A 22,034-nucleotide genomic window follows, 5' to 3' on the forward strand; every position below is an offset into this window, starting at 1 on the left:
GCCTCATGCGCTGTTCCTACAGCATGGAAACAAGCCATGGTACGGGCATTGCTGAAAAAGCCTAACCTGGACCCCGATGATCACTCCAACTATCGTCCCATTTCACTCCTCCCTTGGGCTGGCAAGGTGTTGGAAAAATACATAAATGCCCAGCTGGTCCAGTTCATTGAAAATCACTCCCTACTGGAGGTATCCCAGACAGGTTTCAGGCCGAAACATGGCACCGAAACTGCCTTACTAGCGGTCGCCGAGGAATCCCGAAGGGTCCTGGATCAGGGAGGATCAGTGGCAGTGATCCTCCTTGATCTAAGCGCCGCCTTCGATACGGTCAGCTATGCCACCTTGCTGAACCGTCTCCGGGACATCGGAGTCTCAGGCGACGCTCTAAGGTGGTTCGATTCCTTCCTGTCCGATAGATCCTTTCAGATCTTCGATGGCGACATAACATCAACCAGCAAGCCTCTCAGCTGTGGAGTACCACAGGGCTCCTCTTTGAGCCCTGTGCTATTCAATGTCTACATGAAACCACTGGCCGGGATCGTCGAATCGTACGGCATCAAAATTGTGTCGTACGCCGACGACACTCAGTTAGTGGTATCGTTGGCTCAAGATAACATCAGTCAACCCCATGGAGGCCTGCTGAGCTGCCTAGAAGATGTTAAGGAGTGGATGACCAGCTCCTCCCTCAAACTGAATGGAGACAAAACAGAGCTTTTGCTTCTAGGCCCAGCCTCGCCAATACCCTTCACCTCCCTGTGGCCCCAAGCTCTGGGCACCCCCCCCACCCCCAAGGAAAGCGTCAAGAGCCTCGGAGTGTGGTAGACAGGAAACTTTCCTTTGCCACCCAGGCTACTAAGCTGTCCGCCACCTGCTTTGGCATCCTTAAAACTCTAAGGAAAGTCCTTCCACTTCTACCTCTAGAAGCCAAGAAAGTGGCAGTACAAGGCCTCATTCAGTCACGCCTGGACTCAAATAATGCCCTATATGTAGGGGCTCCCGAGATGACTCTCCGGAAACTCCAGGTGGTGCAAAACTGCGCAGCACGCACCCTGCTACAGATTCCACGAGCCCAGTCAGCCAGACCTGCGTTAAAAAGTCTTCACTGGCTTCCAGTCAAGCACAGGGTGACATTCAAGGCATTGTGCATTGCGCACCGGGCCTTTTGGAAAACAGGACCCGCAATTAACAGCAACCTTGTCATCCCCTATCACCCAAATAGGAACCTCCGCTCCACCGAGGCTTTCCTGGCAGTGGTTCCTAGAGTGAAGAGAGCTAGATCCGGGGGCAGGTTGTTCTCACTGAACACAGCTAAACTTTGGAACACCCTCCCCCTCTCACTCCGTTCCAACCCGGACCTGCTCGCATTCCGTAAAAAGTTGAAGACCTTATTATTCGCCAAAGCCTCCGAGCTCTAATCTGTCACTCAGCATGTCTCTCCAATTCTTACTCCAGCGCTTGGACGCCCCTGGGCAGCAACCGCGCTCAATAAATCTATTTCCATTCCATTCCATTCCATTCCATTCCATTCCATTCCATTCCACACAGGGCCCCCCACACACATACAGAGCCCCCCCACACACAGAGCCCCCCCCAAGCACACAGAGCCCCCCCCACACACACACAGCCCCACAGACACACAGAGCCCCCCCACACACACAGAGCCCCCCACACACACACACAGCCCCACAGACACACAGAGCCCCCCCACACACACAGAGCCCCCCCACACACACCCAGAGCCCCCCCACACACACCCAGAGCCACATACACACACAGGAGAGCAAGCACAGCGAGGGGGCAGGGAAGCAAGCACAGCCAGGGGGCAGGGCAGCAAGCACAGCCAGGGGGCAGGGCAGCAAGCACAGCCGGGGGCAGGGAAGCAAGCACAGCGATGGTGCAGGGAAGCAAGCACAGTGAGGGGGCAGGGGAACCAGGGGGCACGGGAGCAAGCACAGCCAGGGGGCAGGGGAGCATGCACAGCCAGGGGGCAGGGGAGCAAGCACAGCCAGGGGGCAGGGAAGTAAGCACAGCCAGGGGGCAGGGAAGCAAGCACAGCCAGGGGGCAGGGAAGCAAGCACAACCAGGGTGCAGGGAAGCAAGCACAGCCAGGGGACAGGGAAGCAAGCACAGCCAGGGGGCAGGGAAGCAAGCACAACCAGGGTGCAGGGAAGCAAGCACAGCCAGGGGGCAGGGAGGCAAGCACAGCCAGGGGGCAGAGGAGCAAGTACAGCCAGGGGGCAGAGGAGCAAGCACAACCAGGGGGTGGGGAAGCAAGCACAGCCAGGTGGTAGGGGAGCAAGCACAGCCAGGGGGCAGGGGAGCAAGCACAGCCAGGGGGCAGGGAAGCAAGCACAGCCAGGGGGCAGGGAAGCAAGCACAGCGAGGGGGCAGGGAAGCAAGCACAGCGAGGGGGCAGGGAAGCAAGCACAGCGAGGGGGCAGGGAAGCAAGCACAGGGAGGGGGCCGGGGAGCAAGCACAGCCAGGGGGCAGGGGAGCAAGCACAGCGAGGGGGCAGGGAAGCAGGTACAGCCAGGGGGCAGGGAAGCAAGCACAGCCAGGGGGCATGGAAGCAAGCAAAGCCAGGGGGCAGGGAAGCAAGCAAAGCCAGGGGGCAGGGAAGCAAGCACAGCCAGGGTGCAGGGGAGCAAGCACAGCCAAGGGGCAGGGGAGCAAGCACAGCCAGGGGACAGGGGAGCAAGCACAGCCAGGGGGCAGGAGAGCAAGCACAACCAGGGGGACGGCCTCCCAGATATTGAGGCATACTACTGAGCATGCTAGAACGATAGCACAGACTTACTTTTCCATGCAACTTATACACAACAGGAAGATGCGTGCACAAGACAAACGTGATCACAATACGCAGGAGAATAGAGTGCACACTGCATGCATGCAAGATCAGGACAACTTAGATTAAAAAGAAATAATCCTACTCAGACCCAGGAAGTATAGGTTAGACATACATTTTATACATTTTGTCATGGCACGCTCAGGTTACACTGGAGGGTGTATACACAAGACAGTGGCATGCTCAGGGTACAAAAGATGGAAGTGCACTTGCTCAGGTCCTTTATCCGCTGGACAGGCGAGGATATCCGAGAATCCCTGAAATGGTTGTATCAATAGCTGTATGCTAGTCCAGAGGTGGGGCGAGTTACAGTCCTTTAACGCAGAGGGTGCAATGGGCGGGTGAAGGGCACAGGGCAAGGTGGGGGTGGTAGGGGCTGGTAGTGTGGAGAGTGAGGCGCATGGGGAGGGGGGTCGCCATCTGGAGATCAGCTTGGGTCGTGCTCTGCAATGGGTCAGAGGAACAAGGAGAGAGAAGGGATGCGCATAGAGGGGCAATGCGAGTAAAGGTTAAGAGCTGGTGGGATAGCTAAAGGATATAGCGGAAGGGGAAAGGAAAGTTGTTGGTAACTGCCCACAATACGTGTTTACGTCTTGGCCGATTCTTAAAACAGGAAACACCAGCGAGAATTCCAAACACAGGAAGGCTGAAGTGAGAAAGGCAGCAAGCAACGAAACTACACCTTTCTCCTCTCTTACACAGGGATATTTGCTTCTCATTCATCGACCCCCAGGATGGGCTGCTCAAATGTGACCCTGAACTCGCCCACTAAGGTCATCTGAGCCCTGGCCGAGCTCGCAACGCTGTGTGATGGTGACGTGTGTCCCTTATCCATCTCTGCTGCGTGAAGTGAAGGAGGGCTGACGAGCTCCCTCCACCAGCACCAGGTCAGTTACACACTGGTGCAAACCTGACTGGAGTGGTTACAATCGCTCGCCACGTCCTGGTGCATGGACGTACTGTACCTGCATGTTCTGATATGAAACGCCACAAACATATTCTTGGCGAGATTCCTATGGACAAACAAAGGCTTTTAAACTGAGATCGAGGAATGACAGCTTTGACTGTATCGATCTGATTCTGCCTCCCTTCAGCGTACATACCGATACAGTTGCGTGAGTAGGCTAGCACGCTCGCCTCAAAGATAACGCCCAATAGGAGACAGTTATTGCCCACTATGTATTCCCAAACAAAACATGAAGCGCTCCTCTCCTGCAAGGTCCTATTTTTTCTACTTCGGGCTTTCTTTACAGTGAAGTCCATGGCAAAATAGCACCCGCTATTCCCCACGGTCAAAAGCCCGTTGCCTGTGCTCTCCCAGTACTCCCCGTTACTCTACCATCAAAGCCTCCCAATGACCCCGCAACGAGATCTTATGCTACTCATCTTTCCCATCCACAACCTCTCCCAGCTGACGTCACTCTGTTCTCTCCCTTAACCCTTCGCACCTCACTCAGCCCCTTACAATGCTCTCCTGTCCGCCAGTCAAAGGAGACCCTCCACCTTCCACTCCAACGCCCCATTAACCCACACACCCACTGGAAGGTTTCAGGTCTGCCTCATCGATCGCCACGTCAGATTACCCCAAACACCCACCAAGCACCCCTGCTTTAAAGAAATCTATTCAACCTCCTTTTAACCCCTCTCCCACAAACACTCATTCCCAAACTAGTCCCCGCGAACCCCTGACCCACTTGAGGACTCAACTCCTTCTAACAACAGAGCCGCGCACATGACCCCATACAGTCCACAGACCCCACATCAGCCCAGCTGCCGCCATGCTCATTCGGCTTTCTCACGAGGGAAGGGGGGAGCAGGGATAATGGGAGGTGCAGGGGCAAGAGAAGAGACACGCAGGGCGAAGGAGATGAGGGGAAGAAAAGAACAGGAAGAGGAAGAGAGCGAACAACAGGAAAGAGAAACGGAGGAAAAGGGAAGTAGTAGGCAGAAAAGGAGTGTCCAGGGTGATAAACTAAAGAAAAAGGCAAGAAAAAGACGAGGGCAGCTAGGGAAGAAAACTTACCGGCTCGGGGGACGCCATGCACACCACCATCCTTCTCCGAGGCGAGGAAATGCCTTGGAGAAACACACGGCCATTTTGGGATTCGAGGGCATGTTTTTAGGTTTGAGTGACGGATGATGTCACAGATAGAAAGAACCTAAAAAACACGCCCCCGAATCCGAAAAAGCCGGGGCTTGAACCGAGTGACGCCCCTCTCCTCCAATGGCTGGCCTCCGTTTAGGAAGCCAGCCAATGGAGGAGAGGGATTTGTTTCACACTCTTATATGCAGCATGCAGGATTTCTAATCAAAAGAGTTTTAAATCCTAACTGTCTTTAAACAATGTCTTCTCTTTATGAGTAGCTCCATTTCTTATGATCTTGTCTCCTATAGTGATAACCTGCTACCAATGAAATCAAATCTATGAGACTGTTTGCTTTAGCGGACTTCTATTCTCTACAAGTAAGTCTGACCCTATATCAATAATATGAGTGCGACAGCATCACTGTGTCTACTCTAGAATCAAATAACGTATGCACTACACTGCGCAATATGGAAGTAATATACGGCTACATACATGTTTTAGCACGCATTGATAACACAGATACATAGCTGTCTGCCAGATTGTAAACCGAATATTTTGTTTCTTCTGTAATGAAATGTTTTTAATCTAATGTCTCTATAATCACTGAAAATAGTAAGGACGCCACACTGTCCTTGCTAGTACTGAGTGTCAAGCAATTGCCTCGACTTTTCTCCTTTCTCTTGTTTTATTCAGATTTGGAATGGAAGTATTAATAAACTTGAATGTTTAACTTGTTAATTATGTTGCAACACATAATGAATATCATCATTGATTGATTATGTTACCTTCTAGGAGTCATCGGCTCATATCTATAAATTCGTCCTGATGATGGTCTTTTAACTAATCTTGTTAAGACCGAAACGACGACCTTAACGTCCACTCCTGCTATCATTGACATCCTGCATTCAGTGCCTTACTGTGAATGTAGCAGTAGCCATTGTGTCATATGTAATAGCTGGGACGTATTCTTTTGTACTGTTGGACCAATTAATATTTTCCTTGTACATCTGAATCTTTTATGTTTTATTCTTTCAACTGATGAAATAACCCTTATAACTGTTTCAAAATAACAACAATTTTGATACATAATTCTTTTGTGTTGCTTCTTCTTTTTATTGTTTGGCTAGTGTGGTAGCCTTTTAGTGTGACTCTTGCGTCGTCTTGAACAATTAGACTGTCTAGTATAAACATGGCTACTGATGATTACAGTTAGGATTTAAAACTCTTTTGATTAGAAATCCTGCATGCTGCGTATAAGAGTGTGAAACAAATCCCTTGCTGGCAACTTTTTTGTGATATACTATCTGCCCAAGCCTGCAAGGGTTTATTGGGTTACCCACCCCCCTCTTTACTAATGGAGGAGAGGGGCAGGTTCCAAGCCCTCTCTAAGAAACATAAAATCTTCGGCTCCGCCCACTGCTACGCAGTGCGACGGTCCTCGACCTAAAAAAGGAACGTCCTGCTTTTTAACTGTAATGTATATTTTCTGCTCACAAAGACTCCAATAAGAGATAGGCCAGTCCTACTGGCTTTGCCCGTGCTTAACGTTATGCATCAATAGTATTAAATGCTTAGAAACCCCAAAACATAACAAAAAAACTTTTATAAATTCAAAACCAATTGCATTGCAAATGCTTGAGTTCTTATCCAATGGGATGCGCTGCATATGGTGATGCTGGTGATAGTGCTGTAAGCTGTAGGGTGAGTGAGGCTCATGGTTACCTTTTTCAGACTTCTTTTAATTTTAAAATTGTTACAAAATGCCTCCAAAACTGACTGTGCCTCAGGGAAGTGGTAGAAGAAATCGAGGGTTTTGTAATAATTTAGCTGGTGCTGTTCCTCCAATTTTTGCGGGCTTAAAAGAGGTGTTAGGTGGAAGCGTTTGCTTCTCACTATCTGATTTCAATACGGCAAGGAAAATGTGTTCAGCAGCTTGCTTCTTGTGGGGGACGGGCGTACATTAAGAGATCTGCCTTAAGGAATGACATCACCCACCCTCTAACTAAAACAGCTGTTCCCTATGTTTTGCGATTTAAGTACAACTCCAGCAGACAGCACAATGAAGGAAGATGTTGTGGTGTGTTTATAACACTTGTATAGCGCTTACTATTGTAGGGCTCGGAAGTGCTTCCCTATACGAAAAGTGTGCTACACCGTTAGTGAGTGTGGTGGAAGGGTGTTATTTTTGGGATCCAACAGTATCGAGTGCCATATAAAACACCCAAGGTAAACAACATCCAGAGGTGTATGCCTCCAGTCCATATCTGCTGCTCTTTAGTACTGCTCATAGCACCACCCGAAACTCTGCTGCCACATCCGGGGCCTTGCATACGTTTTAGGGATTATTCAGTAGCTCTGTTGAACTTGCATCGTCTATTTGTACCAGTGTCTGTGCATAAACGCATAGATAAACTTTCCTTTCATATGGTTCCGCCCCTGGTTACTTTCTGCTCCCCCCCCCCCCCCCATGTTGCTTTTTATAAAGCTGCAACTTACTCGAATTTAGTCTTTTCTAACTCCTCTGTCCGCATGCAGTTATGTTTTATTTTTGTGTAACTGTATTAGTTTTACCTTTATAGTATCACACCTAGGATCCAAGGGAGTATAAAAGGAACATATCTCCCCTTATTCGAAACTAAGGACTCACTAAAGATCTGTTCTACTAGGATTTGAAAATAGAGTGGTGTATATGTGGGAAAATATTACTTTTAATGGACGAGAGCGCTCATCATTGGACTCTCTACACACATTGTGCCCGTAAGGTTCCTGATGTGGGCTACCGGGACCTTGCGAGCCCTATGTGTGGAGGGAGCCCAGTGATGACGCATGTCCCCCTTGGGTGAGTGAGCGCTCTCGTCCATTAAAAGTAATATTTTTCCACATATACAACTCTCTATTTTCAAATCCTAGTAGAACAGATCTTAAGTGAGTCATTTGTTTTACCTTTGCCTACTCTTCTCAATGCCAATAAAGTAATTGTATCGGGTTTCATTGAAGCAGTTCACAACTCCATTCTTTCAGTGAGCCATACAAGGTACACCTCGAACTGAGCATGAATATATATTTTTTTAAATCAGCCGATTTACTTTATATCTCACTCCACTACAAACACATACAATAAGTAAAAAACAATGCCATTTACAACGCCTATAGCTCTAGCTTTCACTAATGCGAGACCTATTGCATTGCAAAAACTTGTTTTTTATCTGCATTGTACATAGCACTTAGAGCATTCTGGGAAGTAGGCCCCCAGTTTCTTCACATATATTTAATTTTGTGTTGACTCATTCCCTTCCCCCACAGCTAGGCTTGAGTGTTAAATTATACCTGAATAAACTTCCAAAAAATGAAGCTGTCTTTACTGAGTGAGTCGGGGGAATCGCCATAAGTGTCGTGACACATCATACACAGCTTTGGGCCGTATAACAGTAACGGTGCACTATCTCAGTTTGAGTTTTATGGCTGCTGAGCGCTAATAAAACAGCTTTCCTTACAGTTGAGGCGCTATACATTATGCGTGACAATGCATTACATTGCGGTGATGTGGAGCACCACACTGAAATGCATTAGTTTAACGCCTGATGTATGGTACATGCATGGGCGTCCCAGGGGGGGGGGGGGCAAGGAGGGAAGCTTGCCCCCCCCCCCCTGCGGACACCCGTGCTTTTATGGACGCCTTTTGTCTGTAATTCTGGGCCCTGCAGGGAGCAGAGCTGTTCCCTGCCAGAGGCCTCAACTCCCTGATGGGGCGCCTTGCACACCTCCTTGCAGCCCCTCCAGCCCATTGTCATTCTGTCTGTCGCTGATTATCACATACAGAATGACAATGGCCAGTTTGAGCTGCTAAAGCATACATCCCACCCTGAACCAATGAGGCAGCTCAGCGGGTTGGGTATGCGCTGCCGAGACCAGCGGACACAGAGCAGTGTTGTGTGTGCCATGATCTGGTTCTTCTCCCTAAGGCCATGAAACTGAACAGGCTCTGCCTCGAGTGCCACTTGACATCACCACTGCTAGAAGTGGTGCGGAAATACACCCACCCCCTTCAAACTCGAGCGCAATGGCATTCTGGTTTGTGCAGTCCTTTCCTTAACCAGCCATAGGTGAAAGTGCAGGCTGCATCGTAAGGGGAAGTGGCAAACTAGGTCTGGACACCAAGACCTCCTTTTAACACTGTGTAGCCTGAGAGCAGGGGGACTTCTGAATGAAGTTCTGGGGGGGAGGGGGTCGATGCATTATCCTCCCAAGTCAAAAATTGAGGTTGCATCATAGCCTGGATTTCAGATCCCACTAAAATGTACACAGTCTTGTGTCAATATCATATCTATCTGCCAGTATGCACCCTATCATGTCTGGCAGGACGTCCTGATGCTGTGTTTCACTGCCTTGTATCCCTCTATACCCCACTCCCCACGCTCACTGCCTAAAATCCCTCTGTACCCCACTCCTCTTGCTCACTGCCTTATATCCCTCTGTACCCCACACCTTGTGCTCAATGCCACAACATATCCCTCTGTACCCCACACCTCGCGCTCAATGCCTTATATCCCTCTGTACCCCACACCTCGCCCTCACTGCCACATATCCCTCTGTTCCCCACACCTCGCGCTCACTGCCACATATCCCTCTGTATCACACTCCTCACACTCACTGCTTGGTCGCTCACTTTACCTTCCGTTCATCTTCTACGTGTTCTCTCCCCTTCCACTTGTTCTACCTCTGTTCACCCCCTTACCTCTTTTAGTACCATACTCCTTTCTCAATACCTCTACTTCTTTTCCTCTCCAGTAACTTCTCTCTGACACATCTCTGCACTTCCTTTATATCAACGCACCCCTCTACCTCACCTGTCTAAATCAGTCTTTATTATTCCCTCTTCCTCAGCTGTCTCTACCTGTCTCTGACACACCTCATCCTCCCTCTACCTGTCTCTGACACACCTGTCCATCTCTACGTGGACCTCTCACGTTCTATGACTGCGTTATTCTCCCCTCTCCATCTTTGATTTACCTGTCTCTGCTCCTGAATCTTTTTCTTCTACACCTCACTTCTTTGTCTTTCCTTCACCCCTCGCTACCCTTCTGTTTGCCTCACTACGGTCTTTATCCGACCCACCTTTCAGTGCCTCTTCCCATTTCGCCTCCCTCCCTCACAGTGCTCTCCTAGCATGCATCTGTTTCTCCCCTCACCACCATGCCTGCCTCTACCCCTCCTTACCTTTCTAACAAGCCTAACTTTCTACCTTCCTGTTATTCCTGGTAGTGAACCTTTCATTTCACGCCTCCAGCTGTATTACCTACGCGTTCAAATTGAGTAGGTCAGTGATGTGCTCCCAACCCGACATCGAGACCCAGTCCCCTAGCCTCTCAACATGCACAGACATAACAACAAGCATTGGCATAGCCAATAAGTCTCGCCTTTGGGACCTGCTGCATAACTAAATACTTTTGGCCCCAAATGTGAGACCTATTGGCTATGCCAATGCTTGTTTTTCTCAGCTTGGCCTGAGCATTACGTGATCCTGATTGTCTGCCATTTTAGCCCCACCCCTATTGGTTAACATTAGCCATGCCCCTTCATTTGCCAGGTTAGACCCTTCCTGGAAAATTTTCTGCGGACGTCCATGGGTACCTGGCAAGACTGTTTGTGCCGCTGCACATATTTAACTAGATGCTCCTGGTGAAGATCGGGACAGTGCGCACAATTGCATATAATGCATTACCCCTAGTGCAGCGGCAAACTCGTGCTGCACAGGATGCAGCACGTTTGTGAAGGTTTATTGAAACAGCTCATCCTCCTTTCACAATGCAGCCAGCCAGCACTTTCAAGAGGGGGGGGGGGGGGGGGGTAGATATCCTAGTGCACGCAGGTGCCATGAATGACTGCTTCCGCCTGCCGGATGATGTCTGAGGGAACTCCTAGGCTGTCCTGTTGCCTCAATAGAGTTTCTAATTTGTTAACAAGACAGCAACAAGACAGCTTACCCCATTTGTTCAGGTTTTAAAAACACAGATCTCAGGTTTATTTAATCTGTAAAAAAGCCTTACATCTAGTTAAGTGGGGTTGGAGTCACAGAAGGAAGAAGCTGTCAGGCTCTGTGAAGAAGCATGCCAAAAACCAATCATGACTGAATGATTAATTGCTAGTTGCTACTCCTGTCACGTTAAGTCCTGAACAAACTGAGGAGAGTGCATTACAACACAACACACAAACGTTGGAGAACTGTAACCATAACTCTGCACGTAATGGGCCTTTTGTAATTGTCACATCATCTGGAGTGCAGAAAAAATGAACTAGTCTACATAGTTGTAGAGAAACCACAGTTTATTATCCTAGATTTGAGAAATGCCATTAGTTATGGGTATGCAGTTTCTGGACAGGAAGCTCTAGTTATCTGCGACTCTGATGGGGAACATGGCGATAGCAGACTGGTGTAAAAAAGCAAAATCGTGCTAAAAAAGCCACGTGGTTACAAGATCTCTGTGAAATTCTAAGCATGAAATAGATAGCATACTAGTTCTATGCCTTCCATCAGGAAAGTTGGGCTGGAATCCGTTCTTCTCAATATGCGCTTAGATTCGGTGAGATTAGGGTTGACCCATGTGCTTTATAATCTGTGTGGAGACCGAGCAATTGTAACGGTTTCCAATGAAAACAGTCTAGTCTTTCACAGTCGCTTGTTGATGGCGGAGATGTAAACGAGTGTGTTACCTTTGTTGTATATGATTGGACATGATATAAATGCATCAGATTGAAAATGTTTGCATGCTAAAATGGGAAATTGTGTTATTTCTCCATACAGCTCGGGCCATTAAGCCTTATCTTCATAGGAATTGTTTCCATTCACTGTATGCACATCCTAGTACGCTGTAGCCATCACCTTTCACGAAGGTAAGTGTATTTCACATTGCAATGAAAGTTTAATTTTCTGTTCGGCCTGCTTTATGCTCTATTAAGGGCTTCCCTTTGTTCTACTTTTGTCCAAAACCTACTTTTGTCTTCAATCTGTATTGGCTATTTTACTGCAAGGAATGTAGAGCAATGGACCCCAGAGAGTAGAGTTAGAGATAATAGAAATCATAACCTCTCAATCTGTTTATATCAAGATAGGGATGAATAAGAGGTCCATCAAAGAAAGTAAACTTATTTTATACCAGAGGAGGAATCTGGTTTATTCTTTTTTTAACTATCTTATTTGTCTTACAATCTGCTACCAGTATCAAAGCAATGAAAAATCCTCAATATAAGCAAGAAGCAGAGTTGCATAGTTGTAGTTCTCTTACAGTACCACTTGCTAGATCCACAGGTATGCTCCCTTCCCTTCTTCAGATGATTCATGTCAATCAAGATCGTCCTCCAAACTCTGCCCTGTACTTATCAGTAGGTATTACGGGGCTTACTAACCAAGAGTTGCCAATCTGCAGAGCGCCTTACTCACAACATGGTCAACCTTTCCCTTACATCAGCAACTTAAAGTGGTAAAAACCACAACCAACCAAGAAAGCATTGGAGGTTCCTATGTGACTGTGCAACCCAGTGCTTATGAGAGGCTATGAATGTAGACCACAATAATGTGTAGCTAGAAGCAGTTCTCCTTCCTGACGATCACAACAGCTGCTAACATACGGGGAGGGGGGGGGGGGGTACTCCATTGTGTCGCTATTTATAATGCACCTTTAGTTTGAGATGAGGGTTGTGAGGAGGTGCCTAGGATGGTTCCAGGGTATCCTGGTCCCAACTAGGCTCTCTTATTGAGACCAAAATCTCTTCCTGAGCTCTGTCTGTATTCGTCTTACCCCATCCCTCTTCTCATCTTTAAGGAGCAACATGCTGTCATATTGAATCCATCTCAGCATTTCCTCTCTCTAGCGACGGATACTTCGTCCTGCTGCCACCTTCCACCCCATAGTCAGCTGCCTTTTGGCCTGTACCAAGGCTAAATCTATGAATCTTTTTGTCCCTTGTTCCCCCCCCAAGGCCATGGATGCATTCCCAGTATGCAGTTCTCATTGGCTGCAGAAAGCTGTCTATCTGTTGCTACATAACAAATTGTATCACCTCCTCCCACTCATCTGCTTATTTATGGCAAGTCCAAATCATGTGATGAGATCTCCTCCTTCTTAACTACATCTGGGGCATTGAGGGCCAGATGTACCAACAATACAAATACCAGTTTCTTAATCGTGATTCAGACAGAATCGCAAATAGAAAATCGGTATTCCTATTGTATGAAACTCAATGAGTTTCATTTAGGGTTTCCTTGTGGGTCGCAAATCGATCTACTTACTGAATATTAATGAGGTAGGTTGCAGTTTGCGACCCATTAGGAATCACAGCCATTACAGGGATAGTGCCTGGTGTGGTCTGTGGCTGCTTTTATTTTCCTTAGGTTGAGCCTGGGCAGCACATACGTTGCTCTGCAAGGAATGCTGTATTCAGGTATGGACTTGAAGCTCTGCCCATTCCCCCCACCCCAATTGTGGGTGTAAAAATGTCAGTTTTGAGAAAGAACACAGGCCGTGGGATCCTGTTTGGCAGAGTCCTGGGGCACATCAAGTCAAAGTGCATCAAACGTCTGGCTAAAAGTGGGAGGTAACCATTCAAAAAGGGGCACGTTTCTACACCAGTCTCACACTGATGCAGTCACTAACACACCCAGGCACACACCAATACAGGCACAGACACTTTCAAGTGCACACCGATTCAGGCATTGACACATCCAGGCAGACAAAGATACAAGCGCTGACAAACCAAGACAAACAGTAATACAGTCACTGACACACCCATTAACTCACTCACACACACAGTCACTAACCAATTCAGCTCTTCACACACCCACACACTTACTCATACAGCCACTCATGCAGCCACTCACATAGCCACTCACTCACCTATACAGCCACTCACACACCTATACAGCCACTCACACACTCATACAGCTACTAGGACACCCATACAGTAACTCATACAGCCACTCACACACGGGCTCACTCTCCCTATATCTACTCACACACCTATTTACTCACTCATACAGCCACTCACATGCCCTCACTCTCCCATTCAGCTACTCACACAGCCATTCTCACCCATACCTCCGCTCACAGACCCTGTCACTCACTCATACAGACACTCACACACCCACTCGCCCTCCCATACAGCTACTCACTGACTCATTCAGTCCCTCACACACCCACTTATTCACCAGTACAGGTACTCACACACCCACTTATTCACCCATACAGCCACTCACACACCCACTTGTTCACCCATACAGCCACTCACACATCCACTTATTCACCCACACAGCTACTCTAATACAAACTCACTTACCAATACAGTCACTCACACTGCCACTCATTTACCCATGTAACAATTCACACTGCACCCATACAACCACTCACAGCCATCAGCTCACACAAAAAAACACTCACAAACCCATTCACATACCCAGTGAAAAACCTTTACAGCCACTCACATACTCACTGAAAGATCCGTAGACATCCATGCTCCCATCCAGACTCTCTCACAAGCACTTACATACCCACTCAGATACTCACACCCACTCACAGCCCTGGTCAAACACTCATGCACGCACTCACAGTTTCACTCAGACACTCACGCACCCCCTCACAGACCCATACAGCCATTCATACATGCACTCACACACTGATACACCCACTCACACACCCAGCCACACACCGATATAGATGGTGAGCCGCTCCTACAGCTACTTCCAAACATACCTTCACACCCACACAAACACTAATACAGCCATACAAACAACGAAACAGACAAACTAAAATATATACATAAACATACAGAAGCAGTCATTTATATATTCAGTGACAGACATGTAACATATAGTTTGTCTTTCTTTATACCAGAAAAGGTGGTTCTAACAAGATCCTTTTTTATTTAGTTTTGTAGATTTTTTATTTTTTTTCTATTTAAAAAAATGTTGGGTGTTTTTTCTTAAGTTTGTAAAACTGGCCATTGTAAAAAAAAAACTAAAAACAGAACACAAACAAGTTGTGCAACAAGTGTTGAACAAAAAAATAAATAGCATTTATGAACTCTTGCAGCGTTGAGATTTGCTGGAATTGACTGTTCACCTACAGTCAGGACTTTATTGCACATCCTGCAAAAAGTGCCAATATGTCCAAGCTCTGGAGCTCTTGCTGGGATCAGAGGTAGAGCTGGAGCATCAGATGGAAGTGAATCTCCTGATGCTAGATGAGGCATACCCTAGGTAGAAGCCTGTTGTCCATACATTTCCCTCTGTGCCCCTTGCCAGTTATCGCAGCTGTATTGTTTTAAGATGTTTGAGCATCATGCTCCTGCCATGTGAGTATTTATTCTTAGTACCCCTTGACAGAGTTCGGTCGCATAGAGTGCATTACACCTTCCACGCAACCACTTTATGCTCTGATGGTATCATGAAAAATTTCCACACAAGGATCTCCTTGTTTGGGGCAGGATGTTCATTTTCAGAAGAACTGTCCCAATGCTGCAGGTCTGGCTGCTGGAAGATGCCGTTATTAAACTAAGAAAAGCCACCAAAAGAAAAATACCCGCTAACCATCTCAATTAAAAAGGTGGAAGATAAAGTGCCATACCCAATGAGGAACAAAATGGGAGGGACATGCTCCAAATAAGGTTGAGAGCTTTTTTAAACCAATCATACAGCTTTCTTTGCCTGTCTCATGGTATTCACAGTGACATTGCGATGCCATGGCAAAGCAGGGAAATTTAATAAAAACATTGATAACTATATTTGCTTATTAGAATATATGTTTTTTACATTTATTTTAGTAAGCTGCTTACCTCAAACATCAATTTTATATCGGCAATATGTGGTTTTAAGTATTGTTAAAAAACACAATGGTTTAATGGACTGCCCGCATCACCAATATCCACTTATCAGGATGGGTTGCGACGGCTCTGCAAATCCCCCTCCAAAAAGTTACAAAAAATAAAAAGCAAGGGGCCATTTACTTTTTTTGCACCAGGGCCCGTGGCATCCTTGCCAAGTCACTTACTGGCACCCACCACCAGCCTCAGCATCACTCCTCTTTTACCCAGAGGCTGACCACAATGGAGTGAGGGTAAGATACGATTTCCAGGTAGGTTCTAGTGAAAGACTTACCTTTGGTCATGGAAGTTTTTTGGGAGAAAAGGTGGTCGTCAATGAGTCAGCAGCTGCGCAAGCTGGATTTGAGTCTGGGTTTGATGGCGGCAGGTTGCTGAAGAGTAGGATCCCAGAACAGTCATTGACGAAGGTGGGAAAGCTCCAAGTAAAGTAAGTTTGGTGTCCGTGCCTAGGAAAGTCTCAACATCAATCTGCTTCGGCTCGGTGAAGATCTCTACATTCTGACTTTTTTTCTGAAAGTCAGAACTCCTTCAGCGCGGCAGACCAGCAGGTTGGATCCGACAGACGATTCAGCTGTCCTGGTCTCCCACGGCTTCTTCAGAGAAAAAGTTGGCAAAAAGTTTCTAAGTCCCAGCTTTTGCAATTTGGAAAGGAGGAGTACACCATGACACTTATCTAAGGGCCCTAACACCTTAAAGACACCATTTACGGCCAGGACTCACTCCAGTAGAATCTACCAACAGAGTTCAGGGCAGGTCCAGTTGGAACTGGTCAGCTAGGCTCCTCAGGAAATTGGGTCTCTTAAAGCTTTTGTGTCCCTGTAGCTTAACAGGAGATCAGCCAACTGACCGTGGAGTCCACTTTTGAGTCCTGGGTACAGGTGGGAGCAGGTGTAGCCCAGTGGGTTCTCCTCACAGGTCTCAACAGCAGGTGCAGCCCTTCTGTCTTTCACTGGTTCAGAGGCATTCTAAAGGCAGCTGGACATGAAGGAAAGGCAGGCAAATGATTGATAATGGAAACAAGGATGAGAACTGCTTGGTTGGTGGGCATGGGCGGAAACACAGATTGGCAATGTGGTAGGCTAGGTGTACAGAGGCGTTCATTCTTCCGATAAGCCTGGTCACCAGCAAGTTACACAGAGAAGAGATGTCGTTTGAAGGGTGTGATATTGAATTTGTCCTAAAGTGGAGGAGGAATGGTGCTTGGTGGATAATGCAAATACGTACATCATTTTTCTCTTTGCTTTATTGATAACGCTTGTTGTGAATAAATACACAAATAGTATATAAGTAAAAGCTTTCTGAAAAAGTGTGATAATCAACTAAATAAATGTACCTGCAGTCCATCTTGCACCGTCACATTTGATAAAGTCTTAGATTTGTTGAAAACCTTGTCTTGATTGTCAGGCTGCAGGCCCATTGTAGCTAAACTTGCAATGCAACTTGACGATGATTTTGAAAGAATTATGAAATAAATAGAAAATATTAATTGTTTACTCCTGAAATATGACCCTTGCCGTCCACTTGTGGTTGTTGATGAACCGCTGGATCTGGACTAGAGGAGTGTTTCAAAAGAGTATTTTACCTTTGTCAAATGAGGAAATGGAGCAGCCAGTTTATACCACGTGCCGACCTACAGGGAACCGCTTGCTTAACTGTTATATTTTAATGTCTTAAGCCCCAGTGCAGAAAACACTATGCCATGCATAGTCTAAGCTTCTGCATGGCCATGATGTCCAAGTGTTTGACTAACCTCCATCTGTGACTTACCTGCGGGTAAACTACATTTGTTGCTAATAACCATGTTAGTGCATGGCATTTACAAAGAATACTGGGAGCTGTTATTACATTCGTGGGTGGAATATGCAATGCACAAAGTACACATGCTTAAAATGTTTTGCAAAGATGACACTGAGCCAGATGTTCAAAAAAGTGGTTGCAAAATACTGGCCCCAAGTTGCGCTTACAATAAGTCCATTCCAAATAGTGATTCCTTATCTATTTCTAAACCCATTTTAGGAGCCATGAAAAGATCCCAACTCCTAAAAATAGTTTTAATACATTGCAAAATGTATTTTTGCAGGTGCAAACTCCAAATTGGACGGCTAACAACCACAAAAAGTCTTTGGACAGCTGGGCCATTTTTCTTCAGATTAGCATGTCTGTATATCCTTACATTTGTCCCCTTCCTATACCCACCTTAGACCTGTACACACTTACCTCTTAAATCTGGACCGTTCAACTGCCCACTTGTGTTATTTAAAGCCTAACCCATGAGTGCATAGGGTACGAAGGCATTGAGAGAATCACATCACAGTCAATGTCAGGGAAGCCGCCAATGGACGTCAGTGATCCTGCTCTCTTTGGAGGGTTTTCATCCCTCCCAATTTTAGGGTGAAAGGGATTGAGAAAGCAAGCTCATCTGTTCAAGTATTGATCTGTTCAACATTGCCTACCTACGCTTCGCCTACACTGACGAAACATGCACGTGACAATTTAACGTTTGTATGGTTTTTTATGCTGATGGCAGTAATTTAATACTGCTGATTGTCTCTGAGAAGAGAATTAAGGATAAGTCTTGATTAATTTTTTAAGTATATGGTAATTTTTATGGATTCGGTTTTTACAATTGTAAGTTTTAATTCGATTATTGTAAAGTATATTTTTGTGATGATTTTTATTAATCAGGCAATAAACATTTATTATCACCGCAAGTTCGGATGTCCAGTTTGCTCCAGTAATTCTGCAAGCCTGTAATCGCTAATGTGTTCTTGAGCCGTGAAGTTTGTTTTCTACATTGTATTTTTCAGCTGATCGGATTTTGAAAGCATTTACAAAATGTTAACTCTCTGAATTGTTGAATATTGCAGACATAATAAGCCGTCGATGGGTTACAGTGACACTGTCAGCTTTGCCATGGAATCCGGACCTTTAGAGTGTCTCCAAAAGAGAGCGGCTTGGGGAAGGTAAACCTGCCTACTGTATGATTTTCAGTTTCATAAATGAAGTTACTAGTTTGTTAAGCAAGTACGTAGGGTATAACTCACTTTGAACATGCTGTGTCAAGAAACTGACATCAGAATGTATTGCCAATACTATTTTAAAGGCGATGCTAGAGATACAGAACGTAAAAACTTTGCATTAATATCCCTCGTACTCTGCTGCTACAAAGAACTATTTTTCGCCATTAGCCCCAGTTGTGTTCCTGTCAGTGAACATCCCATAGTTATGCTTTATCATTTATGCAAGGGTAACTTCCGGTTTCAAAATTCGGCTTCATTATTGTTCAACTTCAATTTCATTTCCTAATCATGGATCAAATCGTACTCCTGACACGTGTTTTGCTCTCATCTGAGGGGCACAGCACTTACTATTTGCTGACTAGTATGCTGTTTCCTTAACATATTAGTACCTGTAAATAATCAAATGTGGTATGAAGAGCATAACTGGTATAAAAGTTCAAACTTTTTCTGCAGTTTTATTTTAATCAATCAATCAATCAGAGTACTTGTAAAGCGCGCTACTTACCCGTGAGGGTCTCAAGGCGCTGAGGGGAGGGGGGTGCTGCTACTGCTTGAAGAGCCAGGTCTTGAGGAGTCTTCTGAAGGCGAGTAGGTCTTGGGTCTGCCGTATGTGGGTAGGGAGGGTGTTCCAGGTCTTGGCGGCGAGGTAGGAGAAGGATCTGCTGCCGGAGGTCGTTCGTTGGATGAGGGGGACAATGGCGAGGGCGAGGCTGGCGGTGCGGAGCTGGCGGGTGGGGGTGTGGAAGTGTTCAGGTGGGCTGGTCCGGCGTTGTGGAGTGCTTTGTGTGCGTGGGTGAGGAGCTTGAAGGTGATCCTCTTGTCGACGGGGAGCCAGTGTAGGTCTCTCAGGTGGGGGGTGATGTAGCTGTGGTGGGGGACGTTGACGATCAGTCGGGCAGAGGCGTTTTGGATGCGTTTTAGTTGTCGTAGGTGTTTGGCTGGGATTCCTGCATAGAGTGCGTTGCCATAGTTCAGTCTGCTGCTGACGAGGGCCTGTGTCACTGTTCTTCTTGTTTCGGTCGGAAGCCACTTGTAGATCCTGCGGAGCATGCGTAGGGTGTTGTAGCAGGAGGAGGAGACGGTGTTGACCTGCTTAGACATGGAGAGGGAGGAGTCGAGGCTGAATCCTAGATTGCGTGCATGGTCGGTGGGTGTTGGTGCTGTTCCCAGTGTGGCCGGCCACTGGGAGTCGTCCCAGGCTGAGCGGGCGGGTCCGAGGATAAGGACCTCCATGTTGTCCGAGTTCAGCTTCAGACGGCTGCTCCTCATCCAATCGGCGACGGCCTTCATTCCCTCGTGGAGGTTGGATTTGGCGGTGTGTGGGTCCTTGGTAAGGGAGAGGATGAGCTGGGTGTTGTCAGCGTAGCAGATGATGTTGAGGTCATGATGGCGGGCCACTTGTGCGACGGGGGCCAAGTAGATGTTGAACAGCGTTGGGCTGAGGGATGAGCACTGGGGGATGCCGCAGATGATGTCGGTGGCCTCGGATTGGAAGGGTGGGAGGCGGACACTCTGGGTTCTGCCGGAGAGGAAGGACGTGGTCCAGTCAAGAGCCTTCTCTTCGATTCCGGCTTCTTGGAGGTGTGTCTTTAGAGTGCGATGGCAGACCGTGTCGAAGGCGGCTTACAGGTCCAGGAGGATGAGGGCTGATGTTTCGCCGTTGTCTAGTTGGCGCCTGATGTCGTCTGTGGCGGCGATGAGGGCTGTCTCGGTGCTGTGGTTTTGTCTGAATCCGGACTGGGATGGGTCCAAGATGTTGTTGTCTTTGAGGTGGCGGGCCAGTTGCATGTTGATGATTTTCTCGATGACCTTTGTCAGGAACGGGAGGAGGGAGATGGGCCGGAAGTTCTTGAGGTCCTTCGGGTCCGCTTTGGGCTTCTTGAGGAGGGCGTTGATTTCGGCGTACTTCCAGCTTTCCGGGAATATCGCTGTTTCGAAGGAGATGTTGATGACCTTCCGTAGTGGGGGTGCGATGGCTGCGTCTGCTTTGTTTAATACGTGGTGTGGGGACGGGTCAGACGGAGATCCTGAGTGAACGGAGTTCATGACCTTGCGTGTCTCGTCGTCGTTGACGTTGGACCAGGAGGTCAGACGGTTGGCGCTGGTGGTGTTTACAGGGGAGGTGGAGTCTCTCGTAGTCGGGGCGGTCGTGGTGTTGAAGCTGTCATGGATGTCAGCGATCTTGCGGTGGAAGAAAATGGCTGGTGAGTCGCACATTTCTTGTGAGGGCGGGATGTTGGCGTTGGCACTGAGGTTGGAGAGTTCCTTTACGATGCTGAATGGAACATACTTTGACAGCTTGTGAGTGCTCTTGGGTGCTAACTAGTAACTATGTAATGTACAATTGCATAGAAGTTGGTAATTAACATCTGCTGTACGCCTATCATGAGAGCGAAATATATTTGAGGAGTAGCTTGTTATATGATGTATCGAAAGTGCAACTGGGTGAGCAGTAATGAAGCAAAATTGAGATTCCAGAAATTGCTTGGAGACCAACGATAATAAAGTGATAAATGTGGAAAGTTCAATTACCAAAATGTAACCTAAAGTTAAGGTATATAGATGAAAACTCTGTAAACTACAAAAAAATAAAAGAGCTGTAGCCCGTTACGCTGCTCAAGTCGCATTTAATAAGCACAATTCTCTGCCACATGAATGTGACACACCTGGAAGATATTCCCTTGCAGGAGCTGGTTGAAAGGGGGTTGCAGAAAAAATGCTGAGAGAGAGCAATATCTAGGGTGCGGAGGTGTTGGCGGGGTTAACAAATGACTTACCTCTCACTGACAAAGGAATTTAGGAAAGGAAATGAGTAATCACAATTTAGGAGGGAAAGAGGACACCGAGATGGGTCTCTCACCTCCTTAAGTACCGCTCGGGAATAAAAAAAAATCCCTAGTTTACGTGATGGAGAATTTTCAGATCTATTAAGGACACGGAGGCAAATATTACGCTGCCATTATGCGCTTTATTTTAAACAGCAGCCATATGAAAATCACATTAACAGTTTAAGGAAGTAACTTTTTCATGAACACTATGGAAGGTATGGAAATGGAAACAAACAACAATGTCCAGCCAATAGCAATCCGGCATGCCAACATGTAGTCCTTCTTCTGTCTCCTATCCCTCTTTCCTCGTGTGATAAGAGTGTCATCCTGTTTTGTTACTCCTTTTTCAAAGATTTGTTACCTAAGAAGGCAAAAGATGTAA

At 47.0% G+C, this 22,034-nt stretch overlaps 1 protein-coding gene across 2 annotated transcripts in view; it reads left to right on the forward strand.

Annotated features, from left to right (window-relative positions):
- Positions 1-22,034, forward strand: part of SLC36A4 (solute carrier family 36 member 4) — a 1,006,806-nt gene that overhangs the window by 196,138 nt on the left and 788,634 nt on the right. For both annotated transcript variants that reach the window (XM_086935317.1, XM_086935318.1), the window contains exons 5-6: positions 11,735-11,823; positions 18,672-18,767. In XM_086935317.1, the coding sequence (XP_086791443.1) occupies positions 11,735-11,823; positions 18,672-18,767 (185 nt within the window). The remainder of the gene's footprint in view (positions 1-11,734; positions 11,824-18,671; positions 18,768-22,034) is intronic.

Source organism: Lissotriton vulgaris, chromosome 8 (genome assembly GCF_964263255.1).
Source record: "Lissotriton vulgaris chromosome 8, aLisVul1.2, whole genome shotgun sequence".
Taxonomy (NCBI): Eukaryota; Metazoa; Chordata; class Amphibia; order Caudata; family Salamandridae; genus Lissotriton; species Lissotriton vulgaris.